Here is a 22,500-nt window from a genome sequence, read left to right as displayed (position 1 = left end):
CAGCTTTTAATTAAATATTCTGAAGCATAATAATTTAAGTGCTATGAAAATGCAATACACTAAGTGGGACAGCAATAATGCGGTCTGGATTTATTTCTTTAGAAGAAGCATATTGTATTTTTGCATATAAAGCCCTTGGTTGCCAAGATTTAAATGATGCAAAAATCATTTTCAAACATATAGCTTGTACAGCTCCTGGGATATCTAAAATGTCTGGTGGAAAAGTGCATTCAAAAGGCAAAACATATTTTGGTTTGTTGCTAAGCTGAGAGAGTTGAATAAAAAAGGCAATTTTCATAATGCTTTTGGATATGTAAGTTGCAGAGTTCTTGGGATATTTACATGTTTTTGGTTAGCTTCTGACCCCACATTCCTACAGTCCATGGGAAAAAACTGGAAAAAAGTAAACTGTCTCACAAATGGCACATACCTCATGGAAACTAAAACCCTGTGAAAGACATTAAGTGCAGACATGTCATTTTCTTTAAAGTGAGTCACTTGATGATGCACAACATGACAGTGAAAATACAAGTGGGCAATGTTTGAATGTTTTTGATTTGGTGGGACAGTCTGAAAATCTAATTCTATACTGGGGTCTGTAAGAGCAACATTCAGTGGTCAGTGTTTCCCACAATTATGTCATTCCCAGTTAGTCATAGTCCAAAAACAGCAAGCCACTGCTTAGAATACCACCCCGTTAGTATCACTTTCCAGTGCTTACCTGCTGTAGCCATTCTGATGAATGGCAATGTGAGTCTCCTGAAATGCCTACGATCCCTTCTCAAATGTACAAACTTGCAGTCAGCAGATTGCAAATGGACATTTAACCGCAATGAGTGTTTTATGTGGGGAAGGCAAACCCTATACCCCCATGCAGATGAATACCCACCAAATCCCATTACAGTTAGGTCACTGTAACTTGCAGGAAAAGCACAAACTTTGTATTTTCCTTTCTCCTTTCTCTGGAAAATTCCCTTAAACACTATTTTTGGAACATTCTACTCAAGGTTGTAATCCAGAAATGAGAAGTTAGCCTTGAGATACTGCACATTCAGGCTACAACTGCTGTCCCCGTATTTGCACTTCTTTTAAGTTTTGCACATTTCAGACACTGACCATCTCTAGCAAATAATCTTGATATAGGTATCTTTCACAGTCACATGAGGTGAGGTCTGCTGATTAGGGGGCACTGATCTTAAAGAGATTCTCTTTCGATCTTGTTATCAGAAAGACAGCCTTTAATAAGGTAGCTCCAGCCTTTGGAATAACCTCTCTGCAGCTGTTAAGATTAGTTAAATGTGAAGACATTGCTTCAAACTAATAAAACCTATCAGCTGACCTCAGCTGAGATGGCTAGCAGCAATAAATTAGTCATGTTATGCTCTTTTTGGGAATGTAAGAACAATTCATGCTTTGAGTTCTCATTCTGTTTTCCCATATACAAATATCTTAAAACTGTTAGCTGTCTGAAATGAATGATTAATATTTTTAAGTACTTACATAATGATGTTCTGCTCAGAATTAAGACAGGCCTATGTATAATGGTTACATCTGTATAAAATTAAGAAACTGTCTTTTTACAGTGTTGCATCTTTACCTGATGTCATTTTCTCTGTTCTATGTTTCCATCAAATTATGGTATTTGTGCCTTTGGTTAATGTTGTAAGTGAAAAAGGTCCACGCACCTCTTAACTGTCCAAATTTCTGCAGAATATCCATATTTTTGTCTTATATTTTTGGTCTGTTTCTCATAACAGTTATGATTTTCTAGCAAATTACTGAGGATTGAAGTCACAAAATAAGGACATACATTTCAGATTCATGCTAATGCAAAACCTATTATTCTAACAACTTTCTATGTTTATAAGAGGAATATCTAAAATTTGTCCCTGTTTTTGTGCCTTTGTCCCCCCATTATTTTTAGCACAGATTTCTTGAGCTCATTGGTTGAGAGGTATTCACATATAATAACAAAACAAAATTAAAAAGTAGAACAATCCAATCATTTTTCCAGAAGAAATTACCCTTCTTATTAATTCATTTATTGCAATTTGTTAAACAGATATAACACATTAAGGCTATGGACTCTTTCAGGGGAGACTAGAGATGGCATTTATATTAGATGAGGAAAACTCTGAGGATTCCTGTTGTAATTTGACAGTGATAATCAAAAGTTGTAGACTTACATCAAAAAAGTGAAACTAAGGAGAAACTGATAATTGTTCTTTTACTTTAAATGAGAAAAGGGAATAATAGATATAGTGATCTCAAACTTAATGTATGCAAGTCCACGTTTTTATACATTTAATCTCACTGTTCAAAGACACATGTACATGTTCCAGTCCTTAAACCTGTTACCAAAGTTTTGACCATACCACTGAGAGAACTTCCCAAATGTTTCATTGCAAAGTACTTACTCTAAAACTAGATGGGACCTCAATTTAACATTTTATATGAAGTGCTGATGGGACCTCCATATATATTCTTATCCAAAGGGGGATTCTTAACAATATTATGGAAACCATATATGCAATAAGCCTTTTAATGATTCTGGATTAAATTTAAAAGTACTTAAAAGCAGACTGAATAGGGCCTCCAGAGTTGTATATACTACCCTAGTTGTCTGCACACTGAAAAATATTATTTACAAAATGGTAAGAAATTCCGTTTAAATGGAAAATTACATTCAGAGATGGTATAGCTATGTTTTTTTTTTTTACTTGTTAATATTACAGTAAATACCAATGCATCAAATCTGCTAGTGATGAACAATTATTATTAAAACAATTTATGACTAATTGACTTATTATAATGAATGAGACATTCCTATGTCAAATTACTTGTTAAAATCTAGATAGATTTACTGCCCTTGTTACATCTTGTAGTTTGGCCTTCCAACCAAAGAAGTCTATTAAATTTAGTTGGTATTACCTTCAATATGATTCGATGTTGTTTTGGGTTATGTGCATATTGGTCTCAATGTAAGGGAGAAGTCTTACCTTTAGAAGTCACTGCAGTTTTGCCAGTAATTAACATTAAACTAACAAATTTATCATTTCATGTTTCTAATCAGTGAGCCACAAAATGTACCAGTTAAAGTAACAGTTAAACAGTTCATGAGTACACACCTACTACTGCCTTAAACCAAATGAATAAAATTGTGGAATTAATTCCTGATTCATCTTCATTCAGATTATAATTTTGCTTTTCTTTTTACTGCTTTATTTCTAATTGCAAACAGCACTGTATATTAAAAAGTCTGAAAAAGCTAGACTGCAAATACAGTAGCAATGTATTTATTATTCTTGTTTAAAGGATTTAGTGTAAATTTCTGTCCCATTTTTATGTTATATTAACTGACTTGTGAACTATAGCCTGCTGGCTCTGGGGTAATTGATATATTATTAAGCACAGCACATGGTCTAAGTATACTTATAGCACTATCATCTAAATAAATGCCAAGGATGCTGTGGATGTCAGCACTGAAGTAGTTGCTGATCAAATGTGTGTCCATTTCTGATCATCTCAAATCAATAAACAACGGTTGCAATCCAATAAATGCAGAGGTCTTTGGTTCTGTTATTAACCAAAGTATGCCTCCTGCATCATTGAAGTAGTTTATCCCAATACATTGCTCTCTTACGCAAATTCCTTGCTAGAACAGATAATTAATTGAGCATAACTAAAAACAAATGTTTCCCTACAGATCTCATTGTATTTGATTATGGCCTACAAAGATGTAAACATCATGCTCTGACATCAGCCCCTCTAACTATTTAACTCTAGTTTGGAGTTGTTTACTTCCTATATATACCCATGTCTCACAGTTTTGTAAACAGCATCATCTGCATTCTTTACAGACAGAATAGAATTTGTAATGTTTCTTGGGCCTAGTTCTTTCTAACATTATCTACTGCACAGTAAACTTCTACATGAACCTCTGTATTTGTATATCACCAAATAATTCTTTTCCCCTTATGTCTGTTAATTCCCTTGTGCTATATGCAGGGCTGACTACTCATTTAGGTTTTTGAATATTTTCTCAAAAATGTAAGGCAAATTACACTCTTTGAAAGGAAGATGTTGCTGTACCTACCCAAAAAGTGGCAAATAAAATTCTATGAAGTGCGCTTTACGTAACTATGTAATGACTGGTACTTTCTAGAAAAAACTCCCCTTTTCTCTACAAAACTTTCTAAAAATAATCCTTGTTTTCTGCCACTTGTCTTCAAAGTATTCATCATGCAAGTGCTCAGCTATTACAAGTGCCTCCACAACTGCCCCTTAAGAAAATGCATTGTTCTCTTCTTTTTATTCAAAATTAGCGCTTACTAATTAGTACTGCAGAACACCCTTATTACTGAACATTGGTACCTCTATATCTATATGTATATGTCAGTGCACAGCTATATGTACTCATCTGTCAGTTACATTATTTGAATACTCCTGGATTCAGCCAATTAAGCCAGATCAATCCATTCTGTATTTAATTCTACAGTCTTCTATTTTATACCTGAAAATATTCGATGTTTAGTCCTGTGTACCTTGCTTGGTAGGGTAGGAAAACAAAATAAATCAAAGCAAACATTTCAACTCAAAACTACAGTTCTCTTTTTAGTTGTTTTAGAAAAACAGATATCCGGTTCAAGGGAAATGTAATAAACAAAACAAAACTTAATAAATGATATTTGTGGAGGTCTAAGAAAAGCTAAAAATAATTTAGTAAACATCTATAATATAGCCTCTTGGGGAAAAAAGGACAACAGATAACATATTTTAATAAAATTAACCAACATGTTTAGATCAAAGTGCTATAGACTAGAGAGGTTTGCACTGAAGACCTAGAAACTGCATCGGTCGACCAGCATGTGGTCGAAGTGCAATTTTCAAGTCGACAGAATGTCGAACCAAAATGTATTGACTACACTACAGCGAACGGGTAGTGTAGTTTGAGTATTTGGGTTCAACATTATGCAGGGAGATTGCGGTTCAGTGAGGAACAGGGAATTAGCCCATTTCTTCACTGTAGTGCAATCTTAGAGTTGGTATATTTAATGTGCAGGGGGTGTGGGGCGCACAGCCCCCTGCAAAATAGTAGAATTAATGTACCATTGACTTTAGGGGGTAACGGTACATTAATGTGCATAGCAGAAGTTGAGTGGCATCACCTCCCTCTATGTCAAATACATCGAACCATGGTTGTTGATATATTAATTTTCGCCTTGGTTTAATTTTTGGCATTCCAGATTCAGCATTTCAGGTTGACATTCTAAATGGTCGACCAAAGCGGATTCGGAATGCAGATAGTAAACCGGCTACAGATATGTTATAGTCAGATACAAAATAAAAAATTTCATTTTAAATGGTGTCCTGGGATTCTAACTTTATCAATGTGTTTGTGCTTTAGCAAATGGTTTATGTTAACTTCTGACAGAATCTTATCCTAACCTGTCAGATAGCGAGAGCCATGCTTCCCCAGTATGTGCAAGTCTTTGTCAGGTTAGTCTTCCCTGTACTACATTCACTTTGGTATGATACCAGTTTACTTTTTCTTTTCATCTGGCCAGGTTTTAATACTAAATGCACTACAATGCATTTTGCTCATGTCCTCTTAAGACGATAAATGGTTCAGAGGTTGGAAAACTTGAAGTTTTCAGAAAGACTTTGGAAATAGATGTTATATTCTGTTTCTTACATGTTATTTAGAGGTCACCTTTGTCTAGTCTAGAAGACAAAGGGCCAGATTCCAAAAGAGTTGCTCTCAGTGTAAGTGACTTGCTTGAGTGTAATACACATGAGTAAATCACTTACAGAGAGACCAAGTTTTTCGGAATCGGGCCTAATGCCTGATCCAGTCCTATTTGAAACTGTGCTTGGAATGCAGTTCTGGAGAAGGTAACACCATTTCAGGGAACCTAAAGCTAAATATTAGAAAAAAATGACAGGTGCATTACATGCCTTCCAAAATTATGAAACAAGATTTCCCTTAGAATCAGAAGAACTTAATCACTGATTTCCTTAAAAATAATCTTGCAAAATTATATGAAGTAGAACATAGTAGAAAATGTCAACAAAACAAGCTTCTAGTAAACTTGACAACTGAACCTATGAGTGTATGAACTTAGTTTAATGACTTTATATGCTTTGTACCTCTGATTTATGGGAAAAATATATGCTGTGCTGTAGCAGACATACATTACTTGAGAATAGGATACTACTTAAGTCAGCTAAGTGCAGAGACAATGCTGGATCCCAGAAGTTCATTGGATGGTGTAGTGTATTATTTTTTTTTCATGTACTTGTCAGAAAACTAGCCATCTACTGAACTTTCTCTGCCCGGTACCCTTTCAGTCATTCCCTGAAGGACTGGATGCCAAGGTGATAGGTCAAGGTCTGTCAGTCTGGGGCTATGAGCCACTTTTACCTTTAAAACTATTCTACCCATAGCCATGGTCACAGTAGACCCTCAGTATCTGAAAGTATGCATTTCCATAAAACTGGACTGTACAAAGAAAGATCATGAGTGACTAGGGTATTTACAGTTTTCCCCAGAGGCTTTCTTAGGGGACAATGCAGTACTGATAAATTGTTCCTCCACCAAAGGTATGTACATCACTGATAATGGCTTCTGTCACTTGCCTGGGGCAGTACTGACTCCCAACTCACTGGTGGCACTGGGGATAATCCTATCTCTGTACCACTGGATCAGGCACAACATGAACTAAATTAGGTAAGCATTTCACATATAATGGAAAGGCCAACAACAGTTTGTAATATCACTTATAAGATACATGAAATCATATACTGAAGTAAGAAAACCTAAAAGCACTTAGCTAAACATTTCTTAAAAGAAGGTCACTATAGTTCTGAAGAGTAACAGAATAAAAGGAGAAAGCAACCTGATATCATCTGAAAGTTTAATTGTACTTATTTTCATTAAAATTTGTAATTAGCAGCTCTTTTATGTGAATTTTTATTTAATTATGTATCTTTGCATGCAATAGTGAAGTGGACCACAGGAGTCTATTTCAAGTCATGACCCTTGCCACATTAATGAAATGAGAAATGTAGAGATGAAAAATACCACAGTGCATTTTACAGGAAGCTATAGGTGTCATAAATAAGGAAAAACAGAAGGCAAATTGCATACTTTCAACAATTTCAACTGTCATTGTGATTTTTATAGAACATAGAAATAACAAAATGAACATTGAAGTTGGACTTGATGACTGGCCTCCTAGTGATAAAAATGAGAATATAAATATGTGAGAACATTTGTTCTAAAGAACTAGTTTACTTGATTAGACAGTGGCAGGCTTTGAGTGTGTTTTAGAACAACAGATATCCAGCTCCACAAAAATGTAATAGGTGCATATGACATTTTCTGAAGATTTCTAAATCTATAGAATGTTAACAGCTTTCAATGAATGATAACATGTATGTTTCAAAATATTGCATTTAGCTGCATTTATTTGATAGTCCTTCTATACCATGTTTATAATTTATGTCTGTTTATCAGACTGCTTGATAGCATTATATCTGGTCTTAAGAACTGGCTCTGAAATATTACAGAATAACTGAAATGACTGTACACTGACAGAAGTATTTTGGGGCAAATTTCATTAGTTTTAATTTGATGTGCCATTTTGTGCTCCACAAAACACTGTTTTTAGCCCTTCATGGTTACTGGCTATCTCAGAAAGCATTACACTACTAGTGAGCTTTGGAGCATATTGAAAATTAAGATAAAGTGGAGGGTGTATTATGAAGAATAAAGGGAAGCAGTGTAACTGGGGGGTATATAATAAAGATCTATACAAATGCTTTGTGGAAATAAATGTGGTATAAAAGGATATCAGTTTCATAGTAAATATTACATGCCAAATAGGGCATAATATCAGGTGGGGTATGATGTATTTAAAGAACTTTAATAAAAAGTGACTAACTAAATGATGGCTTTTAAATACACATGGATCACACACAAAAGAATATTGGTAGTGAGTGGGGCAGATGGAAATCATGTATTGGTTGGAGGAGGGGAAGCCATTGGGATAATCCTATGGACAGGGTAAAATATACCTTAGAGCATAACAATAAACTCTATGAGGTCAAATCACTGAGTAGATTCAAAACTTTGAATGTTCTAATATCGAACCCTAATCAGCAACAGAAAACCAATTTTTTTTTTCTTAGGGAAAGAATTTGGCTGCCCGTTTCTCTTGCCTCTGCATTTTCAGCGCTGTGGTGGAAAGTTACGGGTCGGGTTCAGGTAAGTGTGCGATTGTGTGGGCGTGAGGGTTAGGGAGCGGGTGAGGTGAGTGTGCAATAGTGACGGATCTTAGGGTTAGAGTTTGGGTTAAGGTAAGTGGATAGTTAGTGGTGTGTGTATAGTTTAGTGTAGGGTTAGGCATAAGATTTTAGGTGTATGTGTGTGGATTGCTGTTTGTTTGGTGTGCTTCTGTTGTGTGTATGTGTTTGGGAACAGCAAATTTTTTTCCCTAGGAAAAAATTTGCTGTTCTGTATGTTCGATGTTTTCAGCTTTCGCTGAATAGGGTTCGATATTAGAACATTCGAAGTTTTGAAACTTCGATGTTCTAATATAGACCTGGGAAAACATACCTTAGAGAATAACAATAAACTCTATGAGGTCAAATCATTGAGTAGATATCTGTATTGGTTGGAGGAGGGGAAGCCATTGGGATAATCCTATGGACAGGGGAAAACATACCTTAGAGCGTAACAATAAACTCTATGAGGTCAAATGATTGAGTAGATATATCTGTATTGGTTGGAGGAGGGGAAGCCATTTGGGATAATCCTATGGAAAGGGGAAAACATACCATAGAGCATAACAATAAACTCTACGAGGTCAAATCATTGAGTAGATATCTGTATTGGTTGGAGGAGGGGAAGCCATTGGGATAATCCTATGGACAGGGGAAAACATACCTTAGAGCATAACAATAAACTTTATGAGGTCAAATCATTGAGTTGATATCTGTAACATGGACCTGCTTTAGGGGTACCTCCCCACAAGCTCAGATGATGGGCTATACTCTCACAACAACTACTTATCTATTCTAATACCAAGGCAGCACAGCCACAGGGGATTGCACATTCTCTACAGCTAAGCAACCCTCTGCTAGATTTAAAAAAATCTGGAACTGAGGAATTCCAGATTTAGAATTCTTTGCCATGGGATTATATACATAAATTGTATCATTATACTGTTTTTTACATAATTTAATTTGCATTCAGCATAATATGACATTGAGCAATAGTACAGCCTTGTGATTCTAATACTAAGCAAATAAAACATAAGTAAATGTCTTGTTTCAAACTGAAGTACTTCACATAATAAACTGTTTGGATTTGCATATCTCACATCACTGATATACTATGTTGTGTTTCTTCTTTTTCTTCTTTTTTTACTGAAAACACAGATGTGATTATCTAAAACTGCTGTCATTGCAGAACTATTATTTTATTTAGATGCATTTACTAATATTACTGCTTGAACAATGTTTGTTTGTTTGTCTTTCAGCTTTTCCCGGTTAGGGGTCGACACAGCGGAACTCCAGTCCGCTAATGATTGGTAGTTGATTTTTACGTGCCGAGTTACCAGCCCTGATGCACAACCTTCAACGAAGGTACGCCCATTCACGCATGTCTCCAATCAGAAGATGCTCTAGCTGTGAATCGAACCGGACAGTGTCTTACTGTGAGGTGACAACGCTACCGCAGCACCACTGCTTGAACAAAATAATGAACTTAAATATGGTCTCTATTAAAACTGAGCACATGGTCTAAACAACTGTAACAGGCCAAGCACGCATTATAATCCAAATGTTTCACTATTATTTCATTATTTTACTAGATATGCCTGCAATCATTACCCACTGCTTCAGCCATCTGATTCTGTATGCATTTGGTCATTACTTTTGATTGGTAAGACTTCTTGCTATCGAATAGGCATTCCAAATAAGTGGTCCTTTTTTCAAAATAAATTACTTCTGCTGTCTCCTATAACTGCCACTCCCCTACTGGCAAACTTAATTGATATTTATAACTCCCTTCCAAAATCTATCAGAAAGCATAGCCATTCTGGTCTGACCAGCCTCCCATATCCTTTCAACTTCCTGTTTCTTCTCTCTCCTTTTTTGTTTTAATTTTAATGATTCTTTCCACATTCTGTCATTCTATAGAAACAACTGCATTCCATATACTATTTGCTTTATTGGGATCTATTCAGCTAGATAAACTAGTCTTAATTTAAATAAAACTAATGAGGCATGAAACATCAGTGCTTAAGTTAGAACTAAATTAAACCATGAATAAAGTGAAGTAAAAACTGATCAGAAATTACTCTGTTCTATAGATACCATGGTCAGATGGCAGGGTGCTTTACTGCTTGTCTGAGGTAGCCTCTGTCTAGTCTTATACTTCACCATTACCATTGTATTTGCTGTCCATTTCCTTTCACAGCCTTACCCTCCTCTAAGTCATCTTTATTTACTTCCACTGCTCCAGTCCTGCAAAGCACTACACATTGCAAGTGAAAGGAAATCATTAATTTGGAGGCCCTCATACAAGTAGTAATGCAAGAATGTTATCTATGTCAATATAAATAAATACTCAGTACACCTTTTTCACACATATAACACTACTTTCAGACTTTACTTGGGGGGTTTTGTATCTTTGATTATACTAGCAACCTGAGATAATTTATATTAACATAATGTTTAAGCTTTACTCCCTCATACCTCAGGGATGTCCTTGATTCTGACCCTCAAATTTTAGCTCTGTCCCTCTTAATCCCTCTTATCACTGGTACCTTTTGGACAAAAACGTGGTGAATTATGCTTAATAAATAATGACAATAATTAAGAGCTGAAGAATTACTTTACTTCAGGAAATTTATATTAATTTACATTCTCTAATTCTGTTAATGCCTCGAGTTCATAGAACTAATATTTTAAAAGTGTCCCAGATCGTCCCTGATTATTTCTGGATGTGTCCCTGACTGGTTAAGAGCTATGCTTTCACATATTGGCAGTCACATCATTTAGCCATCACAACCACCGATGTTGCATTTCTTCTCTTTTGTTTTAACAAGCACAGATTTCAGCGTCAGTCAGTCTTCTGCTTCTCCTTCCAGAATTAGTTACCTGCCACTTTTTTTCATTAATTTTCAGTGAACAGGGGTGATATCCCACCATTTAAAAATTCTGATGATATACATCTGACAAGAAATATGAAACCTAACAGCCGGACTGCTTACCTACCACTGGTTGCCCCGTTGCCTCTGCCCCAACCCGACATTCAGTATTACCTCAAAAGACTGTTGGAGCTCATCCCTCTCCTTCTCAGCCGCAGGCAAACACAGCTGGACCGCCTCTTGGGGGCTGGATGTAAGGCGAGAAGAACAAGTGCCAGAAGGGGAGTTTGGTGCCAGGAAGCGCCTTCTAATGAGGGATCCTTTGGAAGCAATCAGGGAGTCTGGGGGAACCTCGAGGTCGTCTGTGAGAGAAAGACACTTGTTGCGGGAGAAAGCTGTCTGTCTTTCTCTACACCTAGGAGAAGGAGTGCTAGCTGTGAAGGTACTACCCCTACACGGAATGACCGCACCGTCTTTCGTATCCAGTTTCTCCTCAAATGCTAGCTGGTTCACCGATTTACTCAGTGCCCAGGTGCCCAGGGGTCTTGGCTGGTGTTCCAAGTAGAAAAGTCCATTCCCATGTTCCGGTCTGACACCTTGTTCATTATCCTGCCACTTCTGGTTGTCCCTGTCTTGTTGTCCATGCAACCTTGCCTGCCTATTAAACAAGCTGGTGAGGTGCTCTTCTGCGCTCTTTCCTGAGCTGTGGAAAGGCTTGCTGAAACGCTCCAGGACCTGCAGGGGCAAACGATTTGGTCTCCTTTGCGCTTTCCAGGTACCTGTCCTGCTTTCTCTGGATCCTCCCATTTCTGGACTGTACCCTGCCAAATCAGCCCGCTTCTTGCTGAACGTATTCAATGTCTCTACACAATGGCTGTGACCAAAAAAGTTGGCGATCTGCTCTGCAGAATGTCCTGCTTGGTTAATACTATCCAGCTTAAGCCCCAGTCTTTTGAATGCCTTGATGAGGAATTCTAAGACCTCCTTGTGACCAGAGGAGGCAGCGTACATAAGAGGGCTGTTGCCCCATATGTCCGGTACTTCAGGATCAGCACCAAACTGGACAAGTAGCTTTGTTATCTCTAGGTAGCCCAGTTCGCAGGCGTAGCTTAGGGCGGTGCGTCCATGTTCATCTTGTCCATTCACATCTGCACCTTTTTCCAGAAGTAGCCTTGTGAACTTCATTCCTAGGCCAGGGTCGGAGAGAGTGACAGCAAACATCAGAGGAGTTTTGCCTTGCTCAGTCCTGGAGTTGAGAATCCTGCAATCCAAGGCATCCAGGACAAAGCGCGCCAGGTGCACTTTACCATTTTGCATCGCTTCCAAGAAAGTCTTGGTGCCCGAACTTTGGCACAAATCTTTAGGTCTGATCATCATTATTGTCTAGAATAACGTTGAAATAATTCTTATAAATTAGGGTTATACATGCACTTACAGTGTTCCAGAGCTTATCACGTCTGCAATTAGCATAGCAATGCTGCTCTGCGCTAAAAAGTCAGTTTGAAGGCTAAATAACAGATACGACTACAGTGAGCTGTGGGTGTAATAGATGCTTATATACTGCTGTAGTCACCATGCCTACAGCAACACCCCCTTTCACACACACGCAGGATGGGAAGGGGATAAATATGCTGACAGCAGCGGACAACAGCAGCGTTACATCTTCGTAAGAACTTTATACCTAGAACTTGCAGTGCACAGGTGAATCAGCTCTGTTTTCCCAGGTGTTAAGCAATGGATCAGGTATTAGATTAATTCCCTTTTCCTGGTTTTGACCCATCATGTTCAGACCACTGCCTCACCCCTACATCCAGTCAGAACTGATCTTCCAAGTGTTTTCTATTGTGACATTACAGTGTTAAGTATCAGGGGCACACTAAGCTGTACACGTCCACAACTAGTGTCTATCAGCAGTTACACACACTGGAATCCTAAACGCTGCAGCACTGATGCGATTACCTGTCCTCACAAGCAGCTTCGAAACCTGCCATTATTATTTCCATTCGAAAAGAAACAAATGCCGTTATTTACTGACATACTGACAATAACACTCAGTGATGACTCGAAAACTACACAACTGCAACTTGCAGGGAATAATGTAAAAATATGAGGCAGAACTCTAGACACTGGAGAGGTATTAGTATGGAAGTGCATTCAAGGTAATGCACACACACACACACACACACGCACACACACGCACACACACGTTTACAAAAAAAGCAGGTAAACATGGAATCCATGAACAGTCCCTCATTGCAAAGTCATTCACCCCTTCTTCTCTGAGTTTTCCTATTACTAAATCACATTTGTGAATTCTGACCAACGCAATACAGGGACATAATTCAAAGCATGATCTTTTACCCCTTTTACAAACTGGAGAAATCGGTTCTTATAGATTCCATTTGTCAGTAAGATAGCACCCTTTACAATTCACCTATGCGGTGTAATGCACGCAAATCTGGAAGACAACTTTTTGATTGGTTTCTCCTGATTAAGCTAATCCAAACTTTCCCCATTAGCACTAAGGACTTTGATCAACACCTCGCACTGTTTCATGGCCTCATTTCACTTGAAGTAGGCGACTTTCGCATCCGCGAAAATGTGGTTGCGAAAATACGTAAGTACCTTAATTTTAAACAGTTACTTTTAGAATTGTGTAGAAGTCAGTCGCTGGGAAAAAGCACGGCTGTACAAATCTGCTTTTGTTTGTTATGAGGAGATCCTACGAAGAGGGGTGTACAGTGTGTCCTGATATTTAGTCCCCTATAATAATATTACTATTGTTATAGTTGTAATGTGAGTGAGGGCTGTTTGTACTCATCAAAATAAAAGTCCAGCGTCAGAATAGTAGAAATGTGGTTAAGTAACACAAAACAAAGTGTAACTTTCATCAGAATAAAGTTGCCAAGAACAGAAAGAATACAAGCAGGGTTTCAGGATCAAGAACAACTGACCTCCTATCTAAAAATCAGGTGCAAAATGAACATAGGAAAGGTCATATATCCCAAAACCAGAGGTCCATTTTAGATACTATCTCTGTTCGCTTAGGGAGTTTATAAAATTAGACATACTGTATTTGCATTTTCGAAAAAGCACGATTTATGCATGCAGTAATAATTTAACTCACCTCCCTTCCCTGGCTGCACTCAGTATATACTGATTGCAATACTGTTTTGCCATAACATTCCCAAATTTTATGAGGGGTAGAGCACTTTGAGCAAAGGGGAGTGGTATGAAGAAGCAATCTCAGCTTGCCTCCCCCATGGAGAGTTAGAGGGGCATGTAATGGGTTATGTCTGCCTACGATGCATGCAGGTAGAATACTCAAATACCTAGCTGTAACTGTCATATCTGCAAGATACTAATTCTATTATACAGTTAAAACAAATTTACAGTTATTTTTTGCCTTTTATAGTCATGCCATCACTGAGATGCGGAACTGCATGCTGTCTATGAATGCAGTTACTATAGATAATCGCATCTCAGTAAGCATGAAATGCCATGACTGAAATACAAAAAAATAGAAAGAAAATTGCACTCCCAAATAATCCTTGTAACTAGTATTACCAGAGTCTAAAATTAATGTATTTTACAAGGAGTGAGCTTCACTTATATGGGGCTTCTGCCCACACCCTGATTTCTGTATATAACTCCTAGATTACAGCAACACAGAGAAAAAATGAAAAGGTGAAAATAAATAAATACATACATATATACACACATAAATTAAACTCCCCTTTTTACCTGTTTTCTAGCAGCTACAACCTGAAAACAAATACAGCATCTGTGGCAAAACAATGTCTAACTAATAATGTCAGTAACATCATGTTGTCTTTCATCTGTAACATTGTATAAGACAACATACCACACTGTTAAGTGCAGCTCACCCCAGCTGCATGACTGAATAAGTTAGTAGTGGTGTACGTTTTTGTAAATTTGTGAGGTTATCAGTTTGAAGACAGCCACAGCACTGTTACATAAATGTTTATGTACAGGGTCTTTTTTGTTTTTTTGTAATTAGAGTGGAGAAAAAAGTGTTTGCTTTTAGACTCGCTTGGCTGTGCAGTGGTGAACACTTCTCAGTAGTTGAGTAGTTCTAAGGTTTTAGGGAAATACCTGCGGTGGTGGTGCTGCGGTAGCGTTGTCGTCTCACAGTAAGATGTCCTGTTCGATTCTCAGCTAGAGCATCTTCTGTGTAGATGCGTGAATGGGCGTACCTTCGTTGAAGGTTGTGCGTCAGGGCCGGCAACTCGGCACGTAAAAATCTATTGCCAATCATTAGCGGACCGGAGTTCCACTGTGGCGACCCCTAACCGGGAAAAGCCGAAAGACACACCACAACAACAATCTGCTGGAATGTTTGACTGGTGAGTTTAATTGTCTGCTTAATTTAGCTTGCATCCCTGCATTGCATTAAACAGGAACAAAGTAAAATCTGAGAATAAGCAAGAACTATACAATTATGCGAGGCATTTGTCATAATAGCAGCTCTACAGTAGAATGACTTTTTCAGCAGTAGAACATCAGGACTTCCCATCCACTTATATCAGTCAATCATCATTTTGCTTTTTAAAGAGGGATGTACATTTCACTTCTGGTGAGAGGGTAAGAGTTAAAATCCTTTATAGCTCCTGATATTAGTTGATACTTGCTGCCAGCATAAAGCATGTGTTACCTCTTCCTCGCAAAAACTAATTAAACTCGAATCGTGCAACTGTGATCCTTATATGTTTACACACACACACACACACACACACACACACACATAAATATATATATATATATATATATTTTATATATATAGATAGATAGATATCTAAAGAGGCACACAGACAGTCATATATTTTATTTTGTTTCTTTTTTATTTTACATTTTTTCCATGGTAGTACACTGGTCACTCCTGGCAACTTCCATGTACAGCCCGGCTGAATAAATTCACAAAAACACAATAAAAAGGAACTTTTTTATACAATGTAGTTGCATGAATAAATACAAAAAAAATTACAATTTTATGGTAGAAGAGGTTTTGAACACAAATAAAAATAAACTATTGCAGTAACTTATAACATATAATTCAGGAAAACAAAGAGGTTGCAAATAACATAGTGATAAGTAAAGTGGCAGAAGCTAAAGCACAGGGATTAGGTAATGTGGCCAAAATAAAACATGTGTTATGGAGGTCATTTTGAGATATGTTCTGAAGGTGGGGAAAGAGCATTGGTAATTTCGGTCACTGGGTAGAGACTGACTGAATTTTAGGGCAAGAATACAGAAATAATCCTCTGAGCAGTGCAATTTAGATTATGGAGCTTAGAGAGATGGTTTTGTTTTGGAGAGATTCCTGAGGTTATGGGGCTGGGGTGGGAGAAGTCTAAGTGGACTTTGACTATAAGTGGTAGGGAAGAGTCAGGTTGTAATAGCTTGATTTGCAAAAACCCTAATTATAGTTTGGCTCTATGTTTAATTTGTAGCCATTTGGCTTTGATAAGCATAATGCAGTGGTTCTCATGAGGTGGAGAGTTTGAGATGCACCAGCAGATTTTATTTTCAGTGGATTTAGGAGTACCAGTGTTTTTTTTCTTTGAAGCTGTGGATATGATTAGAAGACCATATTAGAGTTTTGCTAGTAGCCCTTCTTTGCCTATAGCATCTCTGGCCAGTCATTAGAAGGGGGAGATTTCCATGACCCAGAGCAATAGTTAATTTTTCCTTATTTTTTCAATATGGATTAGGAAATTTAGAGATGGGTCGAGCCATAACCCCTGCTATTTAAAGGAAGTTGTAGTTTATAGTGGAGTGATAATGACTTTAATGTCAATGGTTTTGGGCAATTTTACCAGCTTCTGGGATGCCCTAAATAGCATACTTTCGAATTTGGTAGGGTTAGAGAAAACCTTGTGGTTGACTCGCCAAAAACTGGCAGAGTAAAGATCTTTTTGCAGTTGCAGTTAAATTGTTGAGCGAGAATGGCTGGATCACTATTGTCATATCATCAACATGTACAATCAGAGGTTAAATCAATAAATCATAAGGAAGTTTGTTGATGAATATTGAAAGAAGAAAGAGTGCAAGTATGGAATCTCGAGGTATACCATTAATGAGAGGTAGTATTTCAAATACTGAAGACCCTATTTTGATCCTAATCTGTTGGACAGAAGTTATGGAACCAGGATAGAGCACTGGAACTGATCTCATGTTGTGGAGCAGCAAGAAGGAGAATGGTGGCCAATAAGGTCAAACGCCTTAGTGTAATCAATGAAAAAGATTTTGCAGTGAGAGATGAACTATCAGATAAGGTTATTAGAACATGGGGGGGTGCATTTCAGGAAATTTGTTTTTCAAGTAAGGGTTCAAAGTTTTGAGTTGAAAACTTTAAAATAGATTGGTGGAATGAATATTGGGGGCATGGAGGAGGTAGAAGTAAGGTCTGTAGAGGTATCTGAAAGGCAACTGAATTCCCTGAGAAATCAGAGTATGACTATATGTTTTTAGTGGATGTAGTAGTATTAGGTGTGGGAACAATGCCAGAGATCTTCTGGGCAGCCAGTTGGTTAACCTCTTGCCAGAAGCATTTTGATTTACCTAGTAGGGGCAATTATGTTTTTTTTTTTTGATGACTGACTTTATGTCTGAGAATACCTGTGGTAGTGGTGTTGTGGTAGAGTTGTCACCTCACAGCAAGACATTGTCCCGTTTGATTCTCAGCTAAAGCATCTTCTTTGTGGAGGCATGCGTGAATGGGCGTGCCTTCGTTGAAGGTTGTGCGTCAGGGCTGGTAACTCGGCACATAAAAATCCACTACAAAACATTAGCGCACTGGAGTTCCGCTGTGGCGACCCCTAACCGGGATAAGCCGAAAGACACAACAACTTTATGTCTGAGAATGGCTTGTTTGCTCAGGGTGCACAGGAAAGTATAGCTTCTATAGTTATCCAGAGGGGGTGTTTCCAGGTATCTAACTATAAATATATATGCACTCTGTTTGAAACTCTAAGGCCTGGCCTGGTGGGAGAATATTCATAAAGCTATAAGAGTCTCATTCTCTATCTCTGTGTATGTCTCTTGTCTCGTGCTTTTTCATTCTCTCAGTGATCCGTTCTTGTCACTTAACTGTGCTGTCATTCTTTAAAGAGAACTATTTGGTAAAATACTAAGCAATGTACCAGCTAATAAGAAATTAGGATGACAGATAGTTAATGTCAAAAACATTGCAGGACTGGCATTCCAAAGCCAGCTTTACTTCTGGACTCTTATCAGATTGTCATTTTTTTCAGAAGTTGTAGACTTTTAACTATCACAGCTACACATATGTATTGAGGGGGAACCCTGCTGAGAAAGGCAGCTTAATGGAATTACCTTTGGAAACCCTTATTAGGTTTTTGGTATATTTGTCAAAGCAAAAGGAAATAACATGAGCTAACCATTTAGACAATATTTTGTTAATGCGAGATAGTCCCGGGGTAAATGGTAAATTGTATATGGAGGCAGTCATGACAATTCTAATTATGGTTTATATGTTAAGTGATTTACAGCACCATCTGATGTGACACTTGAGCAGCTATCCATATCCATACCTGCTGTATCACCTGTTTTCACTAAGGTCTAGCTTTGCCCATAGAGTCAGAATCCATGACCTTCTGTGAGGAGTCACTGATTTGCTAGAGTATGAACCACGAATACTGTATTATGTAAGTCAGATAAATTTACTGACCTAAGAATCAGATTGATAATTACACATGTATATCAGCTTTTCCACACTGTGTCCATTCTAGAATATCTATATCTGTATGAATGTAGATTCCCTGTGAAAAACATAATGCCTAAGGCAGAGTCCTCAAAGCATTTGCTCCTGGAATGGTTTAACATTGTTAGTTATACTGAAAGACTGCATTTGTGCAAGCCAAGCTTCACCATTAAAAGGATGTTCTCTTTCACCCAATGTTGTGTGACTGTGCAGTTAATATACATGAGTAAAGGAAGTGTGGGGGATGAAGTAATACATATGGAGGTTGTTGGGGAGGAGGTCACATTCCTGCCAAAAAAAAAAAAATGTTTTAATTATTTTCCCTCAAACATTCCATTGGTATGCATCAGGTAGCATGTTTGCCAGCAGTCTAACTTCAAGTTTTCATAATGGACCCATCCGGTATCATGTGTTCCTTATCAGAGGGAAAACAGAGTATAATGCTTTATTACTTCTCTTAAGAAGACAGGACATTAATAACTACTGGGTCAAATTCATGATTTTTACAGATATATTATGGCTTGTCTGAGAATGCTGTGTGTAACCTACATGTATTATTGTATAGCCTTCCATTGTTCTGTTGACAAAATGTTTATTGTATCTTGCAAAATGAGTCAGAATTCATAGACAATGATATGTAGCTCACACTTGGCCAAAATCAACAGTGTGCATAAAGACACAAGCAAACAACAAAGCAGTGCAAAGGGAAATGATAAGCAAATAAAATGAGGTAATAAAATAAGTTCCTCCAGATATGTAAATATGTGCAAGTTGAATATATTTGAATTCTAATAGATACAACCCAGCTATCTGTGCCTGCCTATAAAAGAGCAAAGCATAATGGAAGTATTGTCACTACATATAGCAAAATGCTTGCAGTCAAGTTGAGTGTACTCATATTCTACAGCTTCATGTTCCTGTCTGAGTGATATCACACATTTAGCCTGTATGGGGGGGGGGGGGCAGGATGGAGACAGATGGTGCCACCATGTCAGACTGTGACTCTGGCATCAGTGTTTTATAATTATCATCGCCATCACATGTGCCAACATCAGCCTGTTCTTGTATCTCAGTCCCTACAAGTGTTACAGTAGCTGTACCTTTACCTGTGAATGCACAACAAAAGACACACCAGAGCGAGTTTAGGTTCCTGTGCCAAAACCATGATCCTGTGGCATGCATGTTGAGGATGTGAATTTAAGATGCACTGTCCATACCTAGCCTACATCTGATGCCATGCTTATATGACTGCATATCTGATGTATCTGAAGCAATACATAGACAAAGGTTGCCATGGTTAGTTCATAGTGTCTACGAGCAGTGCAGCTGTACAGTAATATGGGGTAAGACATTCTAACCTGGTACATAATGTGCTAAATAACAAGTGGGATGAATCCATCCTTATATCGGTGTTGACTCATCCAGGGGTAATCCCAAAACATGTGTCCTCCTGTAGGGTTACCAAAAACCCTTTTTGCTCTATCAGCATGTTGCTCCCAGGTAGTCCCTCCTCATGGTAAACTGATCTGCAAGTCTTTAAAGTGCCTCTGCCATACCATTGAGTATCATGTCATTAACAGGCTTGCATAACTGCTGTAATGCACAGTTATGTTCCCCCATGGCATCTGTATCATGGATAACTATCTACCATGTCTGTTCACATAAATCTACCATGTCTGTTCACATAAATCTTAATCAGTACTCCCTTTCCCCAGCAGGTGCCGTCCATGTGTCCATAGTGCTTGTAGCAGGATATCATTTTCAACAGGGGTGCAATAATCTAATCTTGGCTATTCACCTTGTCCTCTGGTCATGCAGACCCCTGTGAACACATCTGGCAGTGTTATAAGAAAGTATACTGCTGAGATTGGTAGACTGACAGCTTCACATAAAGGGATAACTGACACAGAAGATATACTCATCAAAGGGATAGTTGGGGGGGTATGCCATTTGACACTTGTAGGGACAGATATAGGAATGCTTAGAGTATCATAGGGATGGGATACATGTGTACATGTGAACAGGTATGTGTAGAGTAAGGCAGTCATCTCTGCTGCTGACAGCTCGGCTCACCTTGATAACTGCTGGTGACATGGTGCTACTGTACTATGGGTGGGTGAAAGATGTGTGCAGACATCTGACTACTGTACTGACCACAGTAGGTCAGCACATACCTTTGACAGGCCAGAAAATTGGTGTATAGGAGTCAGGTATGAACAGGAACAGGTTATACTGATATTATGGGATACCTGGTTATTAGTACTCTCTAGAAATATGACTACACACACACACACACACACACACACACACACATGTATATACATATACCTCTTACTAGCCTTTTGTAGTATGAATTTCATTGCAAAGGTGTACATTCTTATCAAGGTCAAGTATATAGCTTACCAACACTATCTTAGTATGGATGCAAGTTCAGACAGTCAAAAGATCCAGATAAAGCTGCCATTTATCCCAGTAATGCTTTCCAATATGCATAATAACGTCCCAAATCTGCATGACTTATCCTAGAACACAGCAGCAAGTCTCCAAAAATACAAAATTTTATATGAATTTGTATAACATGCAGGCAAATTAGATTAGGAGGCATGCATATCTGTGAATTGTTGTGTTTTGCTGATGATGAACCAGCAGCATAAGGCACAGCTTACTGTCTGTGTTCAGTAACAGCTCATAGCCACAAGCTCATGCAGAATGCATGCACAGGTACAAAGCTCATGCTGAACACATACACAGATACAAGCTCAAGTTGAACACATGTACAGGTATGCATGCACTACTGTAGTAGTAGGTACATTTCAGAAATAAAATTGCAGGAGGGGTTCTCAGATGGCCATTTTGTCCCTCCCAAAACTGACACCATTTTTAGATTTTCACAAGAAATTTGGGACAAAGCAGTTTCTGCTAGTACCCATCAGAGCGCACTTGCATGCTGAATGAAGTAGAACAATTGTTTTCTCCCCTTCACAACCAATTCAGGGAGCACCTACTGGGTCCATATTACTGTGCTTTTAAGAAAATGGATACCTGATATGACCAGGCTGAGGAGTTGTCCTTAACACATTACATCCGAGTCACGCCTCCAGGTGCATCTGCAATTAACTCCTACTGATGCCTGTAGGTGTCAAATATTGCTTGCTCATATTTGCATCAATAATTCCAAAACCATGCTAAGTACAAGGTTTTAAAGGGTTTCATCTTAAAGTTTAAACAATGACAAACTCAACTGTGTTAATATTTGACCTCTGCCTCGTGTGGGTAAATAGACACTAATTGTTGTTTTTATGATATTAATCTATATAGATATACTTTTCACATTTTACTAAATATCTCAACAACTAAGTAACACAGACAGAACTCCTTAGCCTCATATGAACGCTCTGAGCTACAGGAATAAAATGCTGCTCACAGTCCGTGTATAACTTGAGCAGTTGCTGAGATATTTTAAGTTGTATACAAAATACTAGAAATGTAATAGTTTATTTTATTTATTTATTTATTCTTTTATTGACATTTGTTGACTGGAAAAGTCCACTGGGTCAGAAACCCATTTTCAGTGGAGTCCCCGGAAGAAAAGATCCA

At 38.0% G+C, this 22,500-nt stretch overlaps 1 protein-coding gene across 2 annotated transcripts in view; it reads right to left on the bottom strand.

The window, feature by feature from the left end:
- The window catches only part of ANKRD63 (ankyrin repeat domain 63), a 70,608-nt gene extending 57,915 nt beyond the window's left edge, over positions 1–12,693 (bottom strand). Inside the window, exon 1 of one of the 2 annotated variants that reach the window (XM_044074171.1) lies at positions 11,283–12,693. In XM_044074171.1, coding sequence (XP_043930106.1) covers positions 11,283–12,536 — 1,254 coding nt within the window. In that variant the 5' untranslated portion in view covers positions 12,537–12,693. The remainder of the gene's footprint in view (positions 1–11,282) is intronic. The other variant, XM_044074172.1, reaches the window with a different exon arrangement.
- Between the last annotated feature and the right edge of the window lie 9,807 nt (positions 12,694–22,500).

The sequence above is a fragment of the Protopterus annectens genome, chromosome 6.part0, assembly GCF_019279795.1.
Source record: "Protopterus annectens isolate FY-2018-M chromosome 6.part0, PAN1.0, whole genome shotgun sequence".
Classification (NCBI taxonomy): domain Eukaryota; kingdom Metazoa; phylum Chordata; order Ceratodontiformes; family Protopteridae; genus Protopterus; species Protopterus annectens.
The sequence above is the reverse complement of the archived record's forward strand: the minus strand, read 5'-3'. Positions and strand labels throughout refer to the sequence as shown.